At 34.6% G+C, this 15,163-nt stretch overlaps 2 protein-coding genes across 3 annotated transcripts; both read left to right on the forward strand.

Annotated features, from left to right (window-relative positions):
* The first annotated feature begins 260 nt into the window (after nt 1-260).
* Nucleotides 261-4,039, forward strand: LOC108481984 (uncharacterized). 2 transcript variants are annotated; one of them, XM_017785091.2, is made up of 9 exons: nt 261-425; nt 560-621; nt 735-795; nt 1,683-1,722; nt 2,279-2,469; nt 2,571-2,634; nt 2,821-2,909; nt 2,999-3,235; nt 3,755-4,039. In XM_017785091.2, exons 1-9 carry the CDS (start codon nt 390-392, stop codon nt 3,881-3,883), a joined length of 909 nt encoding a protein of 302 aa, XP_017640580.1. In that variant the 5' UTR covers nt 261-389; the 3' UTR covers nt 3,884-4,039. The 2 variants fall into 2 exon arrangements, with proteins under 2 accessions (XP_017640580.1, XP_017640588.1); XM_017785099.2 differs by having other exon boundaries at nt 3,002-3,235.
* A 1,252-nt stretch (nt 4,040-5,291) lies between these two features.
* LOC108480024 (60S ribosomal protein L15-1-like) lies at nt 5,292-7,500 on the forward strand. The gene is made up of 4 exons (XM_017782938.2): nt 5,292-5,439; nt 5,795-5,961; nt 6,556-6,753; nt 7,018-7,500. Exons 1-4 carry the CDS (start codon nt 5,436-5,438, stop codon nt 7,261-7,263), a joined length of 615 nt encoding a protein of 204 aa, XP_017638427.1. The 5' UTR covers nt 5,292-5,435; the 3' UTR covers nt 7,264-7,500.
* Nucleotides 7,501-15,163: the final 7,663 nt, after the last annotated feature.

Genomic DNA, 15,163 nt, shown 5'->3' on the forward strand with positions numbered 1-15,163 from the left:
AGTTAAATAATCAGTTTATGTAAAAGCAACATTGAGCATAAATAATAAGATTCATTAACTTGACTTGAATTTTTTTTGACTCGATTCAATTTGAAAAAATTTCAATTTAAGTTTGGTTGCTAGAATAGGATTTGTCAACTTGACTAACTCCAAGTTTTTGGACTTGATCGAATGCTCACCCGTAAATAAATTAATATACAATTAATGTACAAAAATTAGAATAGATAAAATAAAAGTACAGAGGTGACATAAAGTTTGTTAGATCCTAGTGGTAAAGTCATTATTTCTTCGTCGAGGTCTGGGGTTCGAAACTTTCCTTTTCACGTTTTTGATAAATTTTTTTGTCTTCCCTGCTTCGTCTTCTTTCTACCGGAAACTCTGAAACCGCCATGGATGTTGACGGGCCTTCTTCTGGCCGGCGAAAGGTAAAAAAACATCATAATAATTTTCTCAGTTTTCTTCCACGATTTTTTTATTCCGTCGATTATCGAGATCTCGAGATGTAACGGTTTGATCTAGTTAAGTTTGTCGTGGTTTAACCTTGCTGTTCTTTTTCCAGGTCCGATTCGCTCCTAAAGCTCCTCAATCTTCAAGAAAGCCCAAACTTGCTGTTGCCAAATCGTATAATTCCTATTTCCCCCCTTTTTCTTTTCTCAGTTTTCTTTTTTGGTCTCTCTAATTCTGTATTCATATTTCAAAAAACGCGTAAATTTTATTCATCGGTCAAAATGCAGTGAAACGAGTGATGAAGATGAAGAAGCTGCTCAGGCGCAATATCTTCTTGGACGTTTCAACGTACGTAATTTTGCTTCTTTTTTTTTTGCTAATATTGTATCTTGATTTTCTGTTCACTTTAAATTCAGGTCCTTAGTTCATTTTGGCCGTAATATTTTCCATGCTAGGGAGTTGAATTTATTTGGCTGTATAAATAATCTGTTTACCTTGTTTTTATTGTATTATTATTTGTTAGTCACTACCACTACTAGTAGGGGGTGTTTGTACAATTGATGCATACTTGTTTATTCAATATATATTGCAGAATTTATGATTTTTTTTCAAAATAATAATAATACTGGATGTGGCATTAGCTTAATAGTAAGGTTCACATCGTGACAAACTTGAGTCTTATTTTGTATAAATTATGTGTAGGATTTATTTGGATTTTGTTCTAATTTAAGTTCGGACATATTTCTGTTATCAATTTTTTTAGTAATTGATTGATTTTGACTTCAGATGTGTATTACTTGTATTTGTAATATCATTTATGATAGTTTTTACACATTATTTTTGCTAAATAAAATAAATTAATTATATATTTTTTGGCATCAAAATTTGATTAGCATTTGTGTGAAAACAAATTTTCTTTTTCAAAATATACTAAAAGTAACGTAGTATACATGTGGACCATAGAAGGTTTAGTGATGCCCGGAATTTTTCTGAATTTTGAAATTGCAAAAACATCTGTTTCATTTATGTTTGTGCCTGCATTGTCAAACGGTGGCGAGCAGCATATAATATCCCTAGGTTGAACAAATACCCTTTGTTCATTTTCACAACAAAAAGTTAATACATGAATTGAATGGCTTTTATTCTATGAGTAAGATAAGTTTTTGTGCCATTTGCATCCAAGTTGTTTACATTCTTTGGCCAAAAACTCATATGTTTGCTGTTGCATTTTGCAGGAGAATCTAACGCGACAAAAGCCGAAAGTTGAGAAGAAATGTAATCCCTTATTAGCTTACCTTTCATTTCTGTGTACTAGTTTTTGTACAGGAATCATAGAATAGGTTGATGATAGCAGGCTTATATAGCAATGAATACCCTTCATATGATATCTTCTTGTATGCATATAAAGTGTTCTATAATTTCTCTAGGTATTTTCTGCTAGGTAGTCAAGGTAAAGCCTAATTGGTGGCTAGCTTTGTCCTGCAAAAAGCTGGTCCCTGAGTTTAATCCTTCTTTCCCGACTCGAAGTTGACATGAAATTTGTGAAGATAGATAATGAAATTCAGTAGCATACTAACTAGCTTTTCGTAAAAGACGAGCAAAAAAAAAAAAAAAACCATTGTGAGGTTAGAAGAAAGCATTTAGAGAAGATCCATGATAAACTAACTTAAAAGAATGCAGTATAGGTATGGTTGAAATGCATGACTTATTGTTGTGGTTTAGATAAGTTTACATGGTGATGGATTATAAGAGCTCCACCTTTATATTCTATTAGCTATTTCGAGTTTGCACGGAATTTTCTGCTGGTAATTTTCAAATTTTGGGTCTGCAGCTTCAGTGCAAATTGCATTTGGTCCTGGAGCCCCATCATCCACTTCATTGAGGTCATATGGCAATAAAAGAGCTGGTAGAATCCTAGATGATTCGTCTTCGACTTCCAAAGAAGATTGCACTGATATATGTTCTTCAGATGCTATTGAAGCACCAGCCCCAAGAGTCAAGAGTGAATACAGAGAACCATGGGTAAAATTTTGCCTTCTGTTCATGTGTCCGTGAATGAGAGCAACCTCCTGCCTGCATTCGTCTCTTACGAACTGGCACTGTTTGGTTCCATGACATTGCAGGATTACAACCGCACTTACTATCCTACTACCCTTCCTCTGAGGAGACCTTACTCGGGTGACCCTGGTAGGTTTTCTGCGTCGAAAATGAGTCAAATGAACTTCAAAAGTGTCTTCTTACCTTCCCTGGAGGCAATTTGAGATAATATTACTCTTTTCATTTGAATGAAACCTGTGCTTGCAAGTACTAGTCATACGCTTTTGCTTGTCTGAACTAATATGTATTGAGCATGTTTTCGTGTCTTGCTTGTAGAACTTCTAGATGAAGCAGAATTTGTAGAGACTGCTAAAAAGGAATATGATGAGGCAACTATTAATCCTGCATCAGATCTTGGGCTACTGGTTGGTGATTATATTAATAATAATGTTCCAACCCCTTTAAATTCTACATTTGTGAGAGAAGTATCTAAAATAATGATAATTGGTGACAGCAGGAAGGTGACAAACAAAAGATGCTCTTCTTTCAGTTCCCCGGAAATCTTCCTAGAATTAAGCAACCAGTTAGCAAGAAGGGGAAAGAGAAAGCTGAGCACTCGGTATCATCTGATAGGTTTGGAGCTTTAAAGAAAGGATGCCGGTTGGAAGAGCTGCCGGAGGGATATGTGGGGAAAATGCTGGTTTACAAGAGCGGAGCAGTCAAGTTGAAGATAGGAGAAACACTATTTGATGTAAGTCTTAAATATACCTTGCTTGATACTTACCGAAGCATAACCTATATATGCATTTTCCGAAATCAGAAATTACTACAACTCAAAATAATTTGAACTCAAAATGACCCCAGAACTACTCATAATTTAAAATGATCTAAACATGAAAATGCTCCAACAAGTAACCCGAAATGACACAGACACAAGTGTCAAACCCATTGAACAAACCCGAAATGACCCGACTAGCAGGCCCAAATAGCTTGAATACAAGAGTGACCCAAACTCAAACATGAAACGATATGAAAATTTAAAATCCAAAATTGACCTCACTCTAAACCAATCCGATCCGCCCTATTGACAGGTTTACTAACATTCCTAATCTGTATCATCTTTTTGTGCATTTCTCCATGGATTGCAGTGACAGTTTGATCTATGGATGTGGCTTCCAAGTTTAATTTATTGGTGATTATGCATATTGTAAAGAATTTTAGTAATAAATATTTTTTGATGGAAGCTTATAGGTTAAGAAATTAAATGCAGGTATCGCCTGGTGAAGCTTGTGTGTTCGCACAGGATGTTGCTGCCTTCAATACCGCAAGCAAACAGTGTTGTGTCATTGGTGAGGTTGGTCAACGGGTTGTTGTCACTCCGGACTTTAGTTTTCTTTAGGAATGTAATAATTGTAAGAAGGAGAAGAAGAAGAAGAAGAAGAAGATATCCTGTGTTATCCAATCTGATTTAATATTTTGAATTGAATATTTAAACTCTCAAATATGGTATATGTGAATTCGATGTTAGTAAATTAACAAATTTTAGATCTTAAAATAGTTTATTAAATTATATATGTTATACATGTCTCGTTGAAGTAGGTCTTGCCAATCATGTCTAAGACAACCTTGTCTATAGACGACTTCTCAATAAGATTGATCTTCGTCAATACCTACATGGTCGAAACATAAAATGCCTTTAATCTATCTCGCCAAGAAAAGTGTTGAGCCCCTTCCTCACATGAACCATACATGAAACTCCATTAGATCCATATTAATTTAATCACAGTCTGGATTACTAAATCCGTCAATCTCATCACTGTTTAGTTAAGAAGGTTATGATGCCCGTAAGGAGCCAATCAATGCAAGGCCAGCATACACATGTGTCTAGGCCTCAGGATAAGAGGACAATCAACATCGTTATTAAATATCCTTCTTTGGCTATAAGGAGTCTTGCTTTTTGAACCTTTTCTCTTTGTTATGTGCTTATCTTGTTCAACCTCCATTTCAAGCAGCTCTTAACACACTTTTATTGTGTGAACCGTCATTTTCCTTCGTTTTATGTTTAACAATTGGTGTAGCGGCTCTTAACATACCACTATATGAACTATCATTTTTCTCTTCTTTTTTTTACCCACAATAGTTTGGTGCAATGAGTGTGGATGACATGAATCATCTGAAGAGAACCCTTGAACCTTTTCTTCTTGTTATGTACTTAGATTGTTCAACCTCCATCTCAGCACACTTCCACTATGTGAATTGTTATCTTTCTTCTTCCTCATTTCACCCTCAACAATTTGATACAATGCGCATGGACAAAATGATTAATCCCGACGAGAACATCTCCAAGAATTCCACTGCTACAACCAATCCCACCACACAAACTTTCAGATTGGCCAAGCGGCTATCAGCGCACTTCCATGATGGGCATGAATTACGTACTTCCTTCTATTTTTTTTCCCCTCATTTCCCTTTCAGCAATTTGATATGATGACTCTCAACATACCTCCACAGTGTGAACCATCAGCTTACTCTTTTCACACTCAACAATATTTCACTAAATATTTTGACTTAGAAAATTTGAAAATTTCAGACAAGAAAATTCAACAAAATTTGTCCCTACTAGTTTAGTGTTATCAAACTATTTACAAATACGAATTTAAATATTTGATGAGATAAAAGGGAAAAACATGGTTGGCCCAAAAAATTTCAAACTTAATAAAATAAACAGGTCGCGGCCCCATTTTAAACATGGTCTGAAAGATAGGATCGATCCAACAGCCAACTTGAACAGAATCAAGCAATGGGGGTAAATTTGTCAATTCAAATAGCCTTTGTCATGCCTTCTAAAACCCTAATGCGAGATTCCGACTTCTTAAGTATATAATATTATTTCAAATTGGGCAGCAGCTCCTTCTAAACCCAAATCAGACACCGCAGGAGTTCAATCTGCCATGGGTACGCTATTTTTCTTTACCATTTCGCATCTATTAATCATTATTTTAACAACTGTTTTAATTTCTCATTTGCTTTCTCGTTTGATGTTGATATGATAATTTGAAATCTGGGGTTTGTTTATTTGTTTATGTAAATTAATCAGTTTTTTCCTCAGCTTGATTTAATGTCCTTTAATTAGAATCTAGAAGCTTGCTAAAGCTTTGGTTTTTACTGATTAGGTTCTCAGCTTTCGTTTTTAGATTCAAAGACTAGTTTATGAAAAATGATTTTTTTTTATTATTTAGATGTTTGTTTTGGTATTTTGGGTTATGATTTGTGGCGATTTTAATTTTTGTTGTGATTTTTGTGAAATTAGGGGCTTACAAGTACGTGTCAGAGCTATGGAGGAAGAAGCAATCCGATGTGATGAGGTTCTTGCAGAGGGTGAGGTGCTGGGAGTACCGTCAGCACCCTTCCATCGTGCGAGTTAACCACCCAACTCGCCCCGACAAGGCTCGTCGATTGGGGTACAAAGCCAAGCAGGTAAATTGATATATCATTTTTTCTTTAAATATTGTTTTATGCTACTGCAACCTTATAAGGTCTGATTTTTTTATATTGTATTTTTTAATTTATTATATACGTGTTGTCGTAGTTGTAACACATTCTAGTTATAAGATTATCCTATGTTTTCAAAACTGCATAGTTGAAATGTTCATCGAATTAAAAGCCACAAGAGAAAGAATTCCAAAGGAAACTGAAGCTTCGGGTAGGGAAAGGTTTTTTTATCCTGAGATTTGAAAACCAGAAGTGCATGGTGACTGGAGTTCTAAATTATTCTTAGTGTTAAATAGATTCACTAAGTGCCTAGTTCAACTTCTATGCATGCAAGGACAATTTTTTCCTTGTTTTATTTGTTTGCACTTAACTGGGAATTTCTGCTTCTGGATAAAGCTGGGGTGGTAATGTTTCTACCTGATTACTGTTTGATGCCATGTTAGTCTTTTAATATTCTTTAAACTCCTACATATTTACAGTGGTAACTTGATTTCATTTTTGCATTAAGGATATTCAATGTGTTGTTAATACTTTCTCTGCGTGTATGTTGTATTTGGTGGCTAATCTTCTTTTTAACAGGGTTATGTCGTCTATCGTGTCCGTGTAAGGCGTGGTGGGAGGAAGAGACCAGTTCCTAAGGGTATTGTATATGGAAAGCCCACAAACCAGGGTGTTACCCAGCTGAAATTCCAACGTAGCAAACGATCAGTTGCAGAGGAACGAGCTGGCCGGAAGCTTGGTGGTCTTAGGGTCGTGAACTCTTATTGGATCAATGAGGTGAGTTTTAAGCCAAGCCCAATTTATTAACATTAGTTATTCATCTAAAGAACAATGACTGATAAATTCCATTGGCAACATTTTATTCTCATAGCATAATGAATAGCACTAAACAAAGTTATATCTTTCATCTTTATAGATTTTATATCTATTTTGTGTGGGAATCAATGCACACCAATCAATTGTATCGATTTTAAAATGGAGTTTGATGCTCAACTCTTTGTGGGCGCTTAATGTTCCAATTTGTTTTCTTTTTCTTTGTAGGATTCAACTTACAAATACTTTGAAGTCATCTTAGTCGATCCTGCCCACAACGCTATCCGCAATGACCCAAGAATCAACTGGATCTGCAATCCGGTTCACAAGCACAGGGAACTCCGAGGACTGACCTCTGCTGGCAAGAAATACAGGGGTCTTCGTGGCAAGGGGCACTTGCACCACAAGGCTCGACCTTCAAGGAGGGCAACCTGGAAGAGAAACAACACACTCTCCCTTCGCCGCTACCGTTGATCCCCTGGACCGTACTTGGTGATTTTGTTCCTGCTATCTTGGCTTCATTACTATTGTAGGGTTTATAAGAATTTTGAGACAGTTATATTGTGTGTGGGACATCTTGAAAATCTTCTATGTTAGAGGCTATTGAGATTTATGTGCTCACTGAAAATGTCCAATGCTATTGTCGTATTGGGGTTGTGTTGTTTGAGTATTTTTTATTAAATACTAGAAATGGGATTTTAGATTTTACCATTTTTATTGCTTTTATAGCAACAAAATACGTAAATATATCATGGCTGGGCCTGGCAGTGGCATGAATCGACAGGATTGTCTCTTTTCTTAATATTTCTATTATTTTATTGCTCTGTGTGTGCGCGCATTGAGCTGTGATGCAATGTCACCCTTTTTAACTCATTAGCACTTTGTAAGTAGTAATTAGATGGTTTTGTTTTGAAAGAAAGTTAGAAAATAACACTCATCACTACGATTTTATAGTAGTTGTATCCAATTCAATTTCGACTAACAAAATCAGCATAATAATAAGATCTAGTTATGTCTGGTTTCATAATTCCATATTCTAAAACAAAACCATGCTTCATCAAATTTTACTATCATGAATGGTTTAATTTTTCACCATGCCTCTGAGATATTACCCCTTTTTTCTTTTCTAATTTTCAGCTACCTTTAATTCATTAAACCCCTTACAAGGAACACATTTCTCACATTTATCTCCTCGAGATTACAACCTCTAGGTACAAACTGAACTAGTTCTTAATCCACACAAATACTACTTAAATTAAAACAAATTAGGTACATTATTATATGTTATTGGTATAAAGCTGGGATAGTGGTGGTAGGTGACAGTTCATATAATGGTGGTCGGGATTTGAGTTTTATTGAGAGATTGAAGTTTGAGAGTAGGAAGAGAGATACCTGAGAGTATGATAAAAGAGAGAGCCCTCTATATATTTGTGAGCCTTAAAAGGGGAGCTTTTAGGTATCCTCCTAGACATCACATGTCATCCTCGTATTAGTTTCGTACTCCCTGAAACCTAATTGACCTATTGTTATATTGTTTTCGTAAGTATAGACTATCATGTCAGGACAATGGATATATATGAACAAAATATTTTGTCCAAGTCAATGGTATTGTCCCCATGGTGTCAGTTTGCAAAGTCTTGGGTTTATAAAGTTACAAGCTCACAGAATTTTGAAGTCATGAGGTTTTGGCCTGGTAAGTGTTCTTAGTTTACAAGAAAATTATAATTCGTGACATTAACCAATAAAATTGATAAGAAATTAAATAAACTCACTAAATATAAATATAAGATGTACATAAACCTTGTACAAATATATATATATAGTTCCTTAACAAAAATATTTACTATGACATCAGCTAAATTAATATGAAAATTCAAGAGTAAATCTTGGTTGAATCCCCCCCCCCTTCCAAAAAAGAAAGGACAATTATCGTCCCATAGCCATATCTTGGACTTGGTGAGACAAATATTGAGATGCCCTTTGTCTAGATAGGTGCTAAAATCTAGTTAATAAAATAATCTACCTCAAACACCCAATTTGACTGATTATCATCATTTGGTTCTTATTCTAATTTGGTATTAACACTTTCTATTGTTAATATCTTTAATTATTCAAAATGGAAAAAGAAAGTGAAAATTCTCTAATTAGTCAAATGAGTCTATGAAGCAACAAACAACTTCACCTATAATAATATATTTTTTATCTTTTATATAAAAAAAAACAAAATTCTAAACCTAAAATAAATTTTTAATAAATTTAAAAATTCGATAAATGGTGGGATTTGAACCTATAACACCAAAATACTTGAAGATTCAATTTTACATTCAAATCAAAATCTTATTAGATTTTTACATAATTTTTATAAATATAATTTTTACTTTTTTTTTCATCCATATCGTGAATGTGTTATAATTTAATATGGTCTTAAGAGTCAAAATCATGTTACTTATTCTTAAGAAAAAAGATAATTTTTTTTAAATATGGTATGAAAATTTAGAAAATTTAAGATATTAAATCAAATTTTTTTCTAAATTTTTAACAAGAAATTTACTAGAACAATTTGCTATTAAAGCTAAAATGTTATATATATTTATATGGTTAAAATATGCCATTAGTTCTTTTATTTTGGTAATTTTAGATTTAATAATTATATTGAGAAACTAAAATTAATCATTTTACTTTTTTAATTTTAAAACTTTATTCCAATAATTAACATTGTACTATCCTAAAATTTTGGTTTCTAAAAACAACAAGTATTTTAAAGGAGAGTTAAATATTTGGAGAAAAGTATGAATAATGAAAGTTAGTAAGGATTAAATTGCAAATTTTAAAAGTTGAAGGATTAAAAGTGTAAATTTATCTTTTTAGAAAAAAGGCAAAAGTTTTAGAATTTTTTTCAAGAATGTGACACGGAGATATATTGATATGTGGAAATTGGAAATTGAGATAATGACTAAATTGAATAAAATGGAAAAGTATAGGGACTAAAGTGTGATTTCCCATTTTTATGAAGGAGGGATCTAAATGTAAAATTTCTATATTTAATTGATATTTAGAGAAAAAAGGATGGGATTAAAATCCCATATCTGATGACGCGGAAAGTTTGTAAAATTTATGGAAATTAAGGTTGAAAAGTGTTCAAATTTTATTGGATGATGAAATAAGTAGACTAAAACGAAATCAAAAGGAAAAGTGTAGAACTTTCTACACAATTGAAAGGCTGAAAGATAGCAGCGAGGGGCAGCAAAAATAAAAGGGAAAGAAAAAAAGGAAGGATTAAGAGTGCAATTATACCAAGAAAATGTCACGAATCAAGAATATAATGGTAGAGAAAGTCAAGGCAAAATAATTATTTTTAAATAAGATAATTATGAAAAAAAAAGATCATGGTTTTTGAAAAATATTATCCATTGGATGTGATTGAAAAATAAGATGAAATCTTAACTATTTGATTAAAATGACTAAAGTTAGATTTTTATATATTAAACAATAAAATTTTATTATTAAATTAGTTGAGATATTTTAATGAAGAAATGAAGAAACTTCTTTATCTTTTATATAAGTGGTTCACGCCACTTTCAAGAAAAAAAAATGGGAGAGAAACTTCAATTTTTATACAATTTGGTCTTTTGTCACAAAATTTCAGTATTTCACCTCAAAACCTTGAAAATTTTCATAGCCACCAAAGAGGTAAGATGAAGTACAGGTCTGGAAGAGTTTGTATAACATCTTAGAGGCAAGAGGTAAGAAATTAGAAGTAAAGAAAGTTGGAAGGAAAGTGAAAGATTGCGAAGAGAATGAGAAAGGAAGAGAACAAAAGCAAAGAAAGTGAGGTTTTTGCTAAAAGAGAGGTAAGTATTTAATTGAATTCAAGTTGGTTTGTTTTAATTTGAATATTTGAGTAAAGTGCTATATGAAATTGAATTAAAATCTAAAGTGTAAAGTATTGTAAATAAGAGATATGTTTGTGTTCATGTGAAATAATGAATGAAATGAGGAAGTAGCGCATGTGGTGATGAAATTCAAAGTGAATAAGTAATGTGATACAAAGTGATATATGTGATATGTCAAGTACGTTACATGAAAGTGAATATGTGAATGTGTCAAATGAAAATATTATGTATATGTTTATGTGATTTAAAATGAACGAATAAAGTGTTATGTGAATAGATGCCTTAATAATCTAAGAGGATATATGATATGTGATGGTGAAATGATTTTGAAGTTGAGAGGGGTTGGGGGTTCGGATGGGAATCGGGCTGGTGTTGCGGAGGTTTGGAGGGGATTAGGAGAGGAGAAATGGGATAGGTAATGTGTTTAATGGAGTTTTGTATGTTTTCTAGAATTCTGTTACCAGAGTTCCATTAAAGGCCAAGAGTTCTATTTTGGCCTAGTGCTATGCAATGTAACAAAATTATTGAAACTCGATTGAGACTCACTAAGGACTGCAAAAGTGATATGTGTAATTGTGAAAAATAAAATAGAATAAAATAAATAAAAATAAAGAACACATAAATTTTACGTGGAAACCCTTTCGGGAAAAAAACCACTAGCGAGAGGAGAAGAAAATTCACTATGTCGAAAATTTTTTACTCAAATACAAGAGGAGTAGACTATGTCTATTTATAGGCTTGCAAAGCCATATTCTAGTAGGATTGAAACACCTTATCCTAATCAATATAAAATAGATGGAGTTTAATAAGGTTTAAAACCTTATTCTAAAATAAAATAAAAGAAGTCTAGTTCTATATGGATTTTACTTTTATTTTATTTTCCATCGTATTTTATTTAAATAAGAATTTGGGTCACTTAATTCTAACAATCTCCACCTTGACACAAATTTTCAATGAACAAGTTCTTCATCGCGAACTTTCAATAAACAAGTTCTTCACCTCTTCCAAAAACCCCTTAAGGGTTTAACTTCAACAATGAACACCAACCAAGTCTAAGCAATGCTCAAACTTGGTTATAGGAAGTGACTTAGTCATCATATCTGCAGGATTTTCATGAGTGCTAATTTTGCTCACAACAATATCACCACGAGCAATAATATCACGAACAAAATGATACCGAATATCAATGTGTTTTGTTCTCTCATGAAACATTTGATCTTTTGTAAGAAAGATGGCACTGATTGTCACAAAATCATCGTGCTGATTTGAAGGTCTTCATTGAGTTCACTAAATAGTCCCTTCAACCAAATAGCTTCTTTACAAGCCTCAAGAATCGCCATGTACTCAAACGTTGGTAGACAAAGCGATCGTAGTTTGCAAAGTGGCTTTCCAACTAATTGCACAACCTCCGATTGTAAAGACGTAACTCGTGAGAGATCTTCTTCTATCAAGGTCTCCAAAGAAAATCAGCATCAACATACCCTATAACTCCATCTTTAGTTCTTCCAAACTGTAAGCAAACATTAGTAGTGCCTCGTAAGTATCTTAAAATCCATCGAATCGCTTTCCGTTGTTCTTTACCAGATTCGCCATGTATCGCGCTAATCGCACCGATCGCATATGATAAATCGGACGTGAACAAACCATAGCATACATGAGAGATCCTCTCGCACTAGAGTATGGAACATGTGACATGTACTCAATCTCATTATCGATTGAGGAGATAAGGCCGATGAAAGTCTGAAATGGTCGCTAAAGGAGTACTAACGCTTAGCACTCGCATATTGAACTCGCAAAGAACTTTCTCAATGTACCCCTTCCGACTTAGGTACAATTTACTTGCTTTTCTATCTCGAGAATCTCCATACCAAGTATCTTCTTTGCTGGTCCTAAATCTTTCATCTCAAATTCTTCACTTAGTTGGGCTTTAACCTTTCTTATCTCTCTTTTATCTTTTGTCGCTATCAACATGTCATCAACATAAAGAAGTAGATACATAAAAGAACCATCACTGTTTTTTCTTAAAGTAGACACAACTGTCAAAACTACTTCTTTTGAAATCATGAGAAGTCATAAAGGAATCAAACCTCTTGTACCATTGTCTTGGTGATCTGTTTCAAACCGTAAAGGGACTTTTTCAAAGAAGCAAACATAGTCCTCTTTTTCGAGACTATAAAACCCTCCGGTTGTTGCATGTAAATATCTTCCTCAAGTTCTCCATGCAAAATGCGCTTTTACATCTAACCGCTCAAGCTCCAAATCATGCATGGCAACAATACCAAGCAAAGCTCGAATCGAACTATGCTTAACAACCGGAGAGAACACATCTGTGGAGTCCACTCGAATTTGATCAGAACCCTTTGCAACAAGCCTTGCTTTATATCCGGGTTCTTCAACTCCCGAGTCCCTTCTTTCTTTTTAAACACCCATTTACAACGAATGCCTTTTTACCTTTAGGAAGTTTTACAAGATCCCATGTTCTGCTTTTTGTGGAGTGATTCCATCTCCTCTTGCATAGCAAACATCTACTTTTCTCGAGTCTTCACACTAATCGCCTCGAATAATTAAATGGCTCTTGATTCGCATCTATATCTTCACCACATTTAAAGCATAAGCAACTAGATCAACCTCGGCATACTTCTTTGGAGGTTTAATTTCTCTTCTTGTCCTGTTTTTGGCGATAGAGTATTGCGGTGAAGAAGCAACTCTATTCTCAATTTTTGTACTGGCTTGAGGAGTTGATTCGTATTAACTCGATGCTCCACCGCTTTTGGTTTTCTTTATTGGAAGAGTCTTTAAGAGATAAGTTAGGTAGCATAGCAGTTTCATCAAAAACAACATCTCTGCTAATCACAACTTTTCTATTTTCAGGACACCATAACTTATAGCCTTTTACACCAGCTTTATAACCAAGAAAACGCATTTAATGGATCTCGGTTCCAATTTTCCATTATCAACATGAGCATACGCAGGACACCCAAAAATCTTTAAATCGAATAATTAGCGGGATTACGGACCATACCTCTTGTGGAGTCTTTTTCTCAATGGCAACGGATGGAGATCGGTTGATCAAAAACATGCAGAGAGGTCGCTTCGCCCAAAATGACTTGGTAAGTTGGCATTTGACAACATACATCGAACCTTCTCCATGATCGTTCGTTCATTCGCTCGCAACGCCGCTTTTTTGTGGAGTATGACGAATCAAGTGTCTCATGATCCCTCCGACTTGCACAATCTATTAAACTCATCGAATGAACTCTAAGCCATTGTGCATGACGGAGGTATTTTATCTGCTTTTCCGTCTGCTTTTTCAATCATAATTTTCCAAGACTTAAATGTGGAAAACACATCGCTTTTCGCTTCGGAAGAACGCCCAAACTTTTCTCGGAAAAATCATCAATAAAGGTTAGCATATAATTAGCTCCACCTCTCGAAGGCACTCGGGCGGCCCCCACAGATCGTAATGGATATACTCCAACGTTTCCTTCGTGTTATGGATTCCTCTAGTGAATCGAACTCTTTTGCTTCCCAAAAACACAAGGTGCTCACAGAAATTCAGTTTGCAAATTCCTTGCCCATTAAGAAGTCCTCTTTGCTTAATTACGCCATGCCATTCTCACTCATATGCCCTAGGCGATATGCCAAAGTTTAGTAATATCATCATCCGACAAGGAAGAGGAAGCGACAATCGCATCACCAAGAATAAGAGAACCTCAGAAAACATATAACTTGGCAATCTTTCTTTGCCCTTTCATCACAACAAGGGACCCTTTGAAATCTTTAAAACCCCACTTTCACCGTGTATCTGCACTTTTGAATCAAGAGTACTCAACGAAATTAAATTTCTTTTCAATTCGGAACATGCCGCACGTCACTAAGTGTTCGACAACTCCATCAAACATCTTAACTTTAATTGTTCCAACACCGCGATTTTACATGAAGCATTATTTCCCATCAAAACAACACCTTCAGATCATCGTTTCATAAGTTGTAAACCAATCCCGATTGGGACTCATGTGGAAGGTGCAACTGAATCAAGTATCCACTCCTCGCTTACTTTAGAATCATTGACAGAAGCAACTAGAAGTTCACCATCGCTGTAGTCTTCTACAACATCAGCTTCACCGGAATTTTTTTTTTTGTTTTCCCTTTTGATTCGCAGCCTCCCTTTTAATCTTATTTTGTAGCTTATAGCACTCAGATTTAATGTGCCCTTTCTTCTTGCAGAAGTTGCAAGTTTTACCTCTGTTTGAAGATTTCGATCTACCCTTAGATTTACCACGAGGATTCCGTTCCTGTGTTCTACCACGATCATCATCAACATTCCGGTCTTGTCTCCCACGAACAATGAGACCCTCTCCCTGAGAGTTGGGTTTAACCACAAGATGCTTCATCTTATCATACGAGGTTAAAGAATCATAAACCTCATCAACTGTGAGAGACTCGCGGCTATATAAAATCGTGTCTCTAAAGGTTGAATA

Source organism: Gossypium arboreum, chromosome 7 (genome assembly GCF_025698485.1).
Source record: "Gossypium arboreum isolate Shixiya-1 chromosome 7, ASM2569848v2, whole genome shotgun sequence".
Classification (NCBI taxonomy): domain Eukaryota; kingdom Viridiplantae; phylum Streptophyta; class Magnoliopsida; order Malvales; family Malvaceae; genus Gossypium; species Gossypium arboreum.

What these genes read in the sequence shown, in the direction of transcription:
- LOC108481984 (XM_017785091.2), top strand. Translation starts at nt 390, where the DNA reads ATGGATGTTGACGGGCCTTCTTCTGGCCGGCGAAAG. An exon ending in GTGAATACAGAGAACCATGG is followed by an intron (nt 2,470 to 2,570) that starts GTAAAATTTTGC and finishes ATGACATTGCAG; the next exon opens with GATTACAACCGCACTTACTA. An exon ending in CATCAGATCTTGGGCTACTG is followed by an intron (nt 2,910 to 2,998) that starts GTTGGTGATTAT and finishes AATTGGTGACAG; the next exon opens with CAGGAAGGTGACAAACAAAA.
- LOC108480024 (XM_017782938.2), top strand. An exon ending in TGGGGTACAAAGCCAAGCAG is followed by an intron (nt 5,962 to 6,555) that starts GTAAATTGATAT and finishes TCTTTTTAACAG; the next exon opens with GGTTATGTCGTCTATCGTGT. An exon ending in ACTCTTATTGGATCAATGAG is followed by an intron (nt 6,754 to 7,017) that starts GTGAGTTTTAAG and finishes TTTTCTTTGTAG; the next exon opens with GATTCAACTTACAAATACTT.